The 11837-nt window shown below is 40.8% G+C and overlaps 1 protein-coding gene across 1 annotated transcript; it reads left to right on the top strand.

The window, feature by feature from the left end:
- The first annotated feature begins 1610 nt into the window (after window positions 1-1610).
- On the top strand, window positions 1611-8495 carry LOC147856710 (uncharacterized). The gene is made up of 7 exons (XM_087328074.1): window positions 1611-2518; window positions 3224-3334; window positions 3416-3586; window positions 3968-4948; window positions 5124-5249; window positions 6016-6186; window positions 6365-8495. The coding sequence occupies exons 1-7, from the start codon at window positions 2066-2068 to the stop codon at window positions 8261-8263; spliced, it is 3912 nt and encodes a 1303-aa protein (XP_087184200.1). The 5' UTR covers window positions 1611-2065; the 3' UTR covers window positions 8264-8495.
- The last annotated feature ends 3342 nt before the right edge of the window (window positions 8496-11837 follow it).

Raw genomic sequence — 11837 nt, forward strand, 5'->3', positions numbered from 1 at the left:
CCCATGCCTCCTTTGGCGCCTTGGCTTCGCAGATGTAGCCAAGCATGTGATCGTGAACACATGTCGCCAAGCAATACATCACGCGGCTTGCGGCTTGCGGCTTGCTCCCATGTCGCGTATCCGGGAGCCGCTTCGGCGGGTCAGTCTTCGTGCTCTCCTATGATGTAGCTCCAATAGCCTTGTCCGACAAGGTATTGGTGCATCTTGTACTCCCAAGAGGCAAAGTTGTTTCGATCCAACTTCTCGGTAGGGAGAGCGCTCCCCATTTGAGTATTCATTATGTAGATTCTTCTTCTTCTTCTTCTCTCTTCGAATGCGAGCTATGTAGCGAAGCTACGATAGCGATGAGCCGGTTCTTCTTGAACGTCGGCGTAGAGCTTAACACACGCGGATGGGCTAGATGGAGCTACCAACCTCGCTCTGATACCATGTAAAGAAACATATATGATTCTTGTGAAGCGGAAGAGATGTGAGTTATGTGCGTATATGAGAGAGAGTGAGAGAGAGAGATAAGGAGTAAGACAAAGAGAATACGCAAGGTAAAGTATATTAACGAAGGAGAAAGACTCAACGCTATACAAGGTGGGAGGAGGGTGCTTTATATAGTCACCCTCTCTCTTCATTAACTACAAGACTCATGGAACATGGGGAATGTGAAAGCTTATAAGTTATGTGTCATAGAATATGATTCTATGACTCATACTAAATGCTAGAATACAAAGAGGTGACATAATGGTGACTCTTGACCGTTGGAGTGTCTATTCACTCTCAAGGTGAGTTCACACACTAGACCAAGTTGAGCTTGATTCTCAACAATATACGTAGGGATTGGCAACGGCTCGGCTCAAGCCTAAACCGTTTGGCTTAGCCGGCTTAAAACAGCTTAGCGGTTCGGCTCGATTTAGGCTTGAGCCTGCCTTAACGGTTTGAGCTCGGCTTGGCTTGGCTTGAACCTCACCAAACCGACTTGAGTCGGCGAAGCTGTTTAAATGTTTTAATTAGTAATTAATATAGTTTATTACTTGATAGTGTAAATATTCCAATTCCTGAAGATATTAATGATGCATATGATACTTTAGATATCAATTTATAAGAGATTATTGTAGAGGATGATGTTATTGAATACTTGTACTTGGACAAGTGATTTGTTTTAGAATATTATGACTTGGGACAATTATGACAATCAATTTTTGGAATAGTTAATGTTTTTGGAATAGTCAATTTTTTCTCGTTCTTTTTCTTTAATTATCTATTAGTTAAATTTGCCTTGCATTTCTCATTTTATGTTTTCTTGTTGTTTTTCTCTAAGCCTTATAACCATTCTACATTTGGAGCATATTGGAGGGGGATTGTTCAATGATAAATTGTAATGGAATTGTGTTATGAAGTTCAATGATAAATTGTAATAGAATTGTGTTATGACATTCACAAACCGGTTTACCCTAAACTGGTTTAGTGATCAGTTTGGTTTGATTCGTTCAGGTTTGAAAACCCCTAAACGGTTTAGGCTTAGCCGGTTAGGCTTGGATAAGCCCAAACCGGCTAAGCCCAAACCGAACCGTTGCCAATCCCTATATATATATACACATTTTATTGATATATTCGTATTTTTGCATGCGAGGGGTTGTATGGCTGAAGGGGAAGGCAGAGTGACGCTCAGTATCTCTGCAAATGACAAAGGATCGATGGCCATGGCTGATGGTAGGGTTTACTGCCAGGGTTTTTCCTGTATATAGCCACCTGGACATCCGTTCTAGGGTTAGGGCTTTTCCCTGTATGTAGCCCTCTGATTTTCTGTTTTAGGGTTGGGGTTCGGATTGGGGTTACGTTGAATTAGAGGTAGGGCTCAGGATTAGAATGCGGGTTTCCTCTCTCTGTACACATCTGTTAAGTTAATTTAGGGCTGGAGTTGGAATTAGCGTTAGGGCTTTTCTTGTATGTAGAGGTAGCCATCGGATAAGCTGTTTTAAACTTCAGGGGTTGAGAGTTTTCCTTCTATGTTGCTGCCCCAAAATGATTTCAGTTTCAGGTGATACTCTGTTTTAGGGTTTAGGGTTTGGCATTGATGTCTCCACCCCAGCCCACTTTACTTGACGATGATCATGAAACCTCTCCTTTGGGTTGGGAAGGGGCCCATTTCCCCCTATCCAAATTTGATCTCGAGAATCTCGCAGGAATCTCCCTCCGGCAATCGACAGCCAGGAGATCCCCTAAAGATCCCTGGGATAAAGACTGGAAGAAAGATTCCACCAGGGAAGATTCCTTTCATTCCTCGTCACCCATCCCGACATCCCATTGCAATGGTAATGGTGGCCGATCTTCCTCTGCTAGCATACGAATTATTGGAAAGAACAGAAAAGGTTGGACCTTGTTCAAATTCAAGGAAAATACTTCAGACAAGGCTCGGAGAGGTGAACTTTCCCCTGACCTTGTGAAAGAGATATGGGGCGCTACTATGCCATTGGACAGTATTGATTGCAAAACAGTTCTATTGGACCTCGACATGGAGATCAGTAAGGTAATGTCATTCATATCTCAACTCTTCTTTCGCATGAGAAGACCTAAAACATATCTGAGGGGATTATATCTATGTGTTGATTGTATGTGTCCTTCTCGCGAGAAGACTTAGACCATATGAGAAGGGCATTATATATGTGTTAAGGTATGGCCAACTCTTCTTCCTCATGCGACAACCTAGACCATATATGAGAAATACATCATGTGTGTGTGTGTGTGTGTGTGTGTGTTTGTTTTAATTCCCTCAATCTTTGCCATGAGAAAACATAGACCATAAGAGAAATGCATTATACATGTGTAAAATTTATTAGAGGCCAACTCTTCTTCTCATTAAAAAAAACTTTAAACCATACAAGAAATGTGAAGTATAGGTGTTAATCTCATTAATCCCCAACGTGAACTTTCTTCATGTAAGGACTTAAGACCACACATAAGAAAAGTGCATAATCATTAATCCCTGGCTCTTCCTCATAATGAGATTTAGACCATATGACAAGTGCATTCAGTTTGTATTACAAGCCAGAGTCGTTAAGACATAGACCATATCAATGAACATTCTGTGACAATATTTTATCCTACTTCATGGTTGATTCCTTCATGTATCCATCAAAAGAACACGTCCTTAAATAGCCAATACTCTTCTCTACCTTGCCCTGTGGCAAGTCTTCATCATGTTTGGTTACTTTTGGTAATGAGCATAGATCAGATCCGTGCCAGAAAAAAACAACACAGGGTGATCAAAGTAGCTGAGACATTGATGGATGTTTTGCTGAAAAACTGGACTTACTTTGAGCATACACATGGAGATGTAAACATGGTAAGTGCTTCATAGATTGTCAACTTGAGAACTCTATTAGTACCATATCTTTAGTTGTCAGTTTACCCTTTTCTTGTGCAGATGGAGAAGCATGTCCATGCAAAGTATTGCGAGAATGAATTTAGCCACTTTCTTCTTGAAGGTGACCAACATGTTCATGGGCAACTGTATGTGCGTTTACACTTGTTGATACCAGAGTTGCGTCTACTGTTGACCAACCTTAGGAGTCAGATTCTTCCTACTCATTATCAGGCATGTGTATGCTCATTGTACATCCTATATCAATTGTTATCGATTAAGTGTTTCTGACATTCATTGATAAAGTATATGTCACATCTATTGAGTAGATTTAAGCATATTCAATATCTATTGATAGAATTAAGTATATTTGACATCCATTGATAAATATCTATGCGTAGAAGTGTATCGGGAATTTATTGAGTTGAATTAGCGTATTGACATCTATGGAATAGATGTATATTGACATCCATTGATACACATATGTATAGAAGTATAGCAGGCATCTATTTACTAGAATTAACATCTTATCATGAATCTGATTATTAAAACAAGTATATCTGACAGTTATTGATAGACTTGAGTATATCTGACAACTATTGGTGAACATTACAGGAGTTACCTGTTTGGAACTCACCTCGGTTAGAAGAACTTCCAGAATTGAAGGTGTTACCCATGCCTCCGATGCCAAAACTATATCCTATAGATGGTCTTGCACCAGTGCCTTCCGAGCAAGATGAATATATACCCAACGACTTAGAGGCACCCACTTTCAAATCCCCAATCCCTAAAGAGCACCCACCTCTTGTTTTACCTGAGCCAATTCAGGTACCATCATTGACTCTACCTGAGATGACTACCCTTGTAGAGGATGAATCAACAATTGACTATGAAGCATACAAGGAGGACGAAATGCCTAGTTTTGTTTTTCCTCATCAAGACCCACTGCCTCTGTGGGAAGCGCCTGTTTTGGCTGAACTGCCTAAAGAACCAGAATATTCTGTACCAGAGATCATACCTCCACCTATATTGGAGCCGATTCCTTCCTTCAAATTGCCACCGATGGATCCACGGCCTTGTGAAAGGTCTTATTATGAGCTCAAGAAAGATGAAAAAGGAGTGTGTGATGGTCTTTGTAGCAAGCATGGACGCAACCATCATTTTGTTCCAGGGAGACAGAGGAGAGAGCCATGTTTTGGAAAGCCGCCTCCATTGTTACCTCTTCCCCCTTCTCCATTTCCTGGAGCTGAATCTGTCAATCTGAGTATTGAAGATATTCAACAACTTCTGGGGGAAACACAAATTCAACCGTTATTTGCTCCAGGTATACCAATTATGGCTGAACCATCCTTTGTCGCTCCCATTGAAGAAGCATTGCCAATATTTATCGCCCCAGTGCTAGAAGAAGAGCCTCCATATACACCCCTTGCATCTCCTAGGATTCCATCATGGAAGGAACCAAAGCCACCATATCCATTAGGATGGCTTTGTGGTCAGCGTCCCATCTTTCTTATCGACTGTGGTGCAGCCATGAGAGGGGAGCGGATGGAAGCTGTTCAAAAATGCCTCCAACAAATGTTTAGCCCAGGTGGTCAGGTAGCCATCTGTGTTTCCAGTGTGATAGTTTGATTATTGTACTCACGAGAGGTACAACTAGATGTTGTGATTGATCTTTCAGACTAATTTAACGAAGGTGAACAAAATACCGGTGCATCATTCATCTTGTGAGCATCGATATTCATTTGAGTAACCCTTTTGATGGTTGATATAGGTTTATATAGGAGCTACGCACTTTGATATTATTATGTATTCGTTTGATGCATGGAGCTATGGTGACATAGAAAATTCATTTATTTACAAACAAATGACAACTTCAAGATATGTGAAGCCTTTAGAGGTATAATGCTAAATTTGAGATTCTACTGAAATGTAAGCAATCTAAACATTTATTGACAAGATCCATTTAAATAATACATTGATGACATAAGCAACGTCAAACACAATATTCAACTGAAATATAAACAATTTAAACATATATTTAAGAGATTCAAATAAACCATACATTGTTGGCATAATCAACAGTAAGCGGATGTTGTGATGCTCTTCATGACTTTGCATGGGGTTCACTATCCATATCAATATCAAATTTGTAAAAGAACTCTATTGGGAAACAATTAAAAACATTTGTAGTAATTCCAGCAATGACAAGGGGGAAATTCCAAGCATCTCCCATCTCATGGGCAGTTTTAATGTAATGGTTGGATGTAGTCAGATTTGAGATTCTGTGAACAACATAAATATCTTGCCATAGTGTTCAATATTAGTCTATGTACACACTTTACATAGTTCATCAATATCTATCTTCTATCAGTTCTTCTATATTGTAGCCTGAATAATTCATGTGAGATATTAATATAGATCTCGTCCTTATTGTTTCTAGTCAGCATAACCCTTGGTAGAAGAATATAGATTTGTATATTTTTACATCACCTTAAAATTTCCACCATAATGAATATTGCTATGATTATGTTTCTACCATAATGAATATTGCTACAAGTATGAGAACACAACCAAAAAAATTTAAAGACCTCAAAAGAATGACTCAAATATCATAAAAAGTGTGATGGTTTGGGGTGCTATTAACTCCAAATTTGATTATGTAGCCAATGAGAGTGAAGACAGCAGAAGCACTTGAATCTGCTCTTGGCTGGGCTTCAAGGTGGAATCCAACGGGGGCAAGTAACCTATGGAAGGCATTAACTCTAGCAACTACTCGAACATTTGCAGATTGCATATACCTTTTCAATGAGGGAAAGACAGACAAGCCAGTCCTTGTGAGTTTCCTCGTCTTGTATCTTATTCTTCCATACTGAAAATTTAAGTGAAACTTAAGGGAAAAAAATTGCCTCAGGAAACATGGAAGCTTGTAAAAACAATTTAGGTTTTTATAAAATGGATTTGAAACTTTAATATATTTAATTATAATCAATCATTAACCATTCACCATGGCAGATACTTGAATTTTTAAAGCAAGCTCAATCTCAAGGAGGGCATCTGGTTCCCATACATACAGTAGGCTTATGTACAAGTTCGCCTAAATCCCGTTTTTTAAAACGGATTTCAGCCGTCAGTGGTGGTAGCTTTATAGAATACGACTACAAACAAAAGGAAATTCCTCAGGAAGCTTCTTCAGATGAGGAAATGGAAGATATACTCTGGGCAAAAGCAATGGTGGAAATGGAGCAACAGAAGAGGGCTGAAGCAGGTAAGAGAGTAGACATTAAGGAGATAATGGAGAGAGTTAAAAGTCAATATGAGCCCGTGCGGATTTGTCCACGCTTGCAAGCTTATAAAGACAAACGTGAAGAACACGAAAGACTCTATCACAGCCAGGTTCAGGCCGTCAGGAATGAGAACACACAAAGGTTGTTACTTGCCAACGAATTGCATGAGCGACTAGTAGCTGAAACAAGTGAAAGAAATCATAAGAACCTGGAGGAAGCTAAGGATAAATGGAGGAATGAAGTTGAGAAAATCAGAGACAATAATAGGTTCCTGCTAGAGAGCTTTCTGAAGTGGAAACATGACATGGACGAGATTGGGAAGCAGAATGAGATATGTGTGAACAAGTCCAAAAGGCGATTTGCCTTGGACTTGAATGAGATCGATGTGAAAAATGCCTTGATCATGGAAGAAGAAAACAAGAAACAATTGTCGGAGGTGAACAGAATCAAGAAAAAGAATCACGATGCACAAAAAGAGGTGGAACAGCAGCAAAAGGAAATTAATGAGAAGATTGCATATATTAATAGAATTCGTAAGGAAGAATATGAGGCAGCGGTAAAGGCCACCAAGGAGTCAAATGCAGCCCATCTACTAGAAACTCGTCGACTGTATGAAGAGCATCTAGAACTTGTTAAAAGCCAAAATGCAAAGGTGGTACAAGAGGCTGAAGAGAAGTTTGCAAAATGCTGCGAAGAAGTTAGAACAGAGAATGCAAGAAAAAAGGCAGCATTAGCACAAAGACTAGAGGACATACAGAGAAGTAGAGATGAAGCCATCACTGTCCATCAGCTTAATGTAGCGAAAGCCATTGCAGATCATACACAAAGGGTCAAAGAAATCAATGCATTGAACTTGGAGAATGAAGAGAGAGCACGATCAATTTGGAAGAAAATGACAGATGAAATCGATCATGACAATAGGGAGGCATTTGAGAAAGCAAAGAAAGCGAATGAAGACGAGCAGATGCATGTGCAAGAAGTAAATGTGAAGCTTGCTGAGAAAAGGCTGGTCTTGAAGAGACGTATAGCAGACGTGGTCCGATCAAATGAAGGAATTGTGAGGAGAAAGAAGGTAGAGTGGATGAAAAGGTGTGAGGAGGTGGAGAAGGCATACCAGAAAGAGACTGCAAAAACAAAGGAAAATCACAAGAGACAAGTGGAAGAGGTGAAGCTGAGAAACGCCGAGAAACTTCAGGCATCACTTCTCAACCACAAAGCAAAAGTAGCTGTTGTGGAGGCATATAATGAGACAGTGAGACCATATGTTGAATCATCAAATGTGGTTCGAGCTGAGATATGTCGCATTGAGGCATTCCTTAAATGTATTGCTGATTGTATATTGCCTCCAAATCGTCATGCCTTGGAGAAAAACCCCACACAATGTCCATTTCAATCAGACCTGGAACTGCTTGCCATGTCAGAGAAAACACTCGTCCCGAAGATGCTTGTCGAGGCTTTGAGAAGTGCCTATGGTAAAAACATGAGAACTGAGAATAAAGGGAGCAAGAGGACATCAAAGAGAAGATCTACCACCTTCTCTTCTCCTGAAGTAGTCTATCCTTCAGCACTTATACCTGTTCATCCACCTCGTGCCGTCTCTCACAATTGCCTTGGTAGAGATCAATGACTCTGTAGGCTCCAAGGGTAAAACTAGGAAACTTAAAATCAATGGCTGAGATTAACGTGGGATCCTTTTGTGGTTTGATCCGGTTTTGATCAGGTAGTTTGAAACTTAGCGAAATGCTACATGTATTTAGGTATGTCTTGTTTATCACGTGGAATTTACGCATACAGGTACAACACAACTGGCTATGTAACTAAATAAACTCTCAGCCATCTATTCAACTAGGAATTAAGAACTTATCTGGCTATGTAACTAAATAAACTCTCAGCCATCAATTCAACTTGGAATTAAGAACTTATCTGGCTATGTAACTAAATAAACTCTCAGCCATCAATTCAACTTGGAATTAAGAACTTATCTGGCTATGTAACTAAATAAACTCTCAGCCATCAATTCAACTTGGAATTAAGAACTTATCGTGTATTTCACTTACAAAGCATTTGATTTCTTTATGTGATGCCTGGATACAGACATTGTATTTGGTGAGTGATGATAATAGTAGATGTGAATTGATACACGTCAAGATTACAAATATGTAACCTAACAAGTTGTGCTTCCAATTGGAATTGAAGAACTTGTCATGTATTCTTCACTTATCACATGTTTCAGCTGTTTATATGATGCTTGGATGGACGGGTTGTGTTTGATTAAAAATGATATTAGAGGAGGATTTTGGTTCACTCCTCTCTCATTTGAGAGGATAGGAGTGTTACACCTGAGTGTAGCATGTAGAATTTTAAATATGTCTATCTCATTGTTAATATATTTAGTGTAAAAGAAAGAATTACATATGAAATGCACGGTGTGAAAATCATTGCATTTACACCTCTCTAGGAGTTTTGAACATCCTCATAAATTTGATGTAACAAATTCTTGCTAATAGATCTTAGATTCAATGCACTCTTAAGGTTGTGGGCTCAAGTCTTAACCAGGCAGGGCAGGGCCTTTGAGATGTTGCATCTAGTTTAAATTTTCTTTATGTTTTGCCTGAGATTAAGCACACACAGGGTTTGCTCCTAAATAAAGGGTGTAAAAATCCCTTTCCACTATACAAGGGTTGAAAACAAGACAATTTCCTTAAAAGGTGATGCGCGCAATGGCATTTTAGCGTTTTGTTTAATGAACTCAGAGGCCGTGAAAACTTAATTAATAAGAGAGAATGAATGCAAGGTTCTAAATAAATTGAGACTAACACAAGACAAAAATCTCACAGAAAAGAAAAGAACAATAAATAGCCTGCAAATTTCTCGACTCGTTTTGAAAATTTCAACCCTCACACAAAATTATGAATAAATGGAATTTACAGAAAACCATGAATGGACTGCATGATTGTTGTCGTGTAACCTTCGAAAATGGATGAATGGAACGCACGAAAAAAGCATGGATAAATTGCATGATGCTTGTACCTGACATGAAAACCTCGCAATAGAAACTGCAAAAAAAAAAAAGTTGGGAATTGACCCTATAAGAAAAATTTAATGGAATTCGTAAACAAGGGAGAATGCAAGGTCCATGAAATACCTTCAAAAACAAGCGCAGAGAGTTGGCACACAAAACCTTAGCGGCAGAACCAGAAGAAACAATGGAAGCATTGGCACGAACAAGGAAGAGAAATGCAGATCACAGGAACTTGCCTTAGAAAAAGAAGCCATTCAAATTCAAATTCAAATTCAAACAAACGAAAGAAAGATAAAGCAAAAAAAGAAGGCGTGCAAAGTGGTTTTCTGTGATGTTTGCCAGTGTGGAAGAAAGGGATGGATAGAAAGTGTGTTTTATTCTTTTTCCCTTGTATTAGCCCAGCGGAAAGAGAAGACAATTTTGAGTCTTCCCTTCAGGTCCTCTCCTTATACTCAAGACAATGGGGGGTGGGGCGGCCAATAGTCCTTGTCCCGCTTGAAGGGGCCAACCGAATCACCGCCTCCTAAATCTGGCTCGGAGTCAAGATTTTATGCTTTGGCTGAAGGAAGGGTGGTTTGAATCCGTGATTGAGCTAAAACCTTATTGTAAAAACAAATAGCGTGTGGAAGCAATAAAAAACAGAGAACGAGTTTAATGGAGAGCTTAACAGTACGCGGGAGAGACAGAGAGAGCAGAGCAAGAATCTCTATTCAAAAATTATATCAACACTCTGTACATCGTATGTGTTCAGCGAACACTTTTATACAAGTCCATACGGACTAACAGAAATACGATGTACTTCAATGCTCACTCGAGCGTCTGACACTAACTACGAGAGTAATAACTCCTTAGTAGTCTAGCTGCTACTAGGCTTCCGGTTACTGATGGATCCGGCTAACCGGCTCACCGGCTCTTTTGCTCACCGGGTGCTCACCGGGTGCTCACCGGCTCACCGATCTGTCTCGCTCACCAGCTCAGGCTTATCCAGCCGATCCGGCTCCAATTGAGCTTGCCGCTCAACACTCCCCCTCAAGCTCAACTTGAGGTCCGGTCGTAGTGTCAACGTCTGTGGCAACCGGTCCTTCTGCCCGGCTCCTTCAGGCATCACTCCGCCTTGCTCGCGCTCCTCGTCCAGTCTGGTTCTGTTTGCCGTAACCCCTCTTGTTCTGCGCACCTCGACCTCCTCGGTTGGCTTATTTGCTCAACAGGCCCAATTCAACTCCCTCGTTGTTGTGACTTCGGCGCGTGCCAGTTCGCCAATTCCTTCGTGTTGGCATCGACTTTCGTTGCCTTCTCGTCTTCTTGGCCTTAAATTGATCTGGTTCTTCCGAATCTGTATGTTGAACCGAATTGACTGTCTCCGATTTGTTCCAACTCTTGTCTGAATCGATTGCTCCTAATTCGTCATCTGGTTCCAGGCCCTTCACCACATCGGACCATGTCCGGGTCTTGGCCTTCTTCTTCCAGTCGGCTCTTTCCTTCTTGACTCTACCACCGTTGCCGCTTGTTCCGACTTGTTCGAATGTGTCAACGTCCTTTGTCGGCTCGGCTCCTTTCTTCTTCTTGACTCTCCCTTCGTTGGTTCTTCCCTCACCGGTACAATCGGCAGTCTCTTTGCCTTTGCCCATTCCGGTGTCTTTGCCCGTTCTCCCCCTCAAGTGTGGCACGTCGAGATACTGAACACCAAGCATTTCGGTGAAGTGTTGCAACTTGTCTGATCCGAGTGGTTTGGTGAAGGTGTCGGCAACTTGCCGATCCATGTGAACATACCGAAGTTCGACCTCACCGCTCAGGACACGCTCATGCACGAAGTGATAATGCACTTCTATGTGCTTTGTGCGAGCATGGAATACGAGGTTCTTGGCGAGTTGCATGCTACTTATGTGACAGGAACTAAATGCTCCCTATACGCAACGCTCGGCCTCAACCGAGCTTAGAATCATACACAGAAAGCGGGAAAGAAAACACGACACGAAGAAGAGAAGAGTACGCGGGATGTTTACGTGGAAAACCCCAAACTAGGGTAAAAAACCACGACAGCCCACAAGCTGCAAACTATCACTATGTTAGAATGTACAACAGTGAGTTCACAGAGGCAACGACCTCGTGCTCACGATCTTCGCCACAGGTATTAGAGATTAGGTACTAAAGTAAGCATAAAATAAGGATATATCAATGA

Source organism: Azolla caroliniana, unplaced genomic scaffold (genome assembly GCF_043228905.1).
Source record: "Azolla caroliniana isolate FFs.n. ecotype wild unplaced genomic scaffold, voAzoCaro1.0.p SCAF_12, whole genome shotgun sequence".
Lineage (NCBI taxonomy): Eukaryota > Viridiplantae > Streptophyta > Polypodiopsida > Salviniales > Salviniaceae > Azolla > Azolla caroliniana.

Bases quoted from the DNA above. Each gene is read 5' to 3' on its own strand.
- LOC147856710 (XM_087328074.1), top strand. From the start codon at position 2,066: ATGTCTCCACCCCAGCCCACTTTACTTGACGATGATCATGAAACCTCT. The intron at 3,587-3,967 runs GCATGTGTATGC...TGAACATTACAG, and splicing joins TTCTTCCTACTCATTATCAG to GAGTTACCTGTTTGGAACTC. The intron at 4,949-5,123 runs GTAGCCATCTGT...TGGTTGATATAG, and splicing joins TGTTTAGCCCAGGTGGTCAG to GTTTATATAGGAGCTACGCA.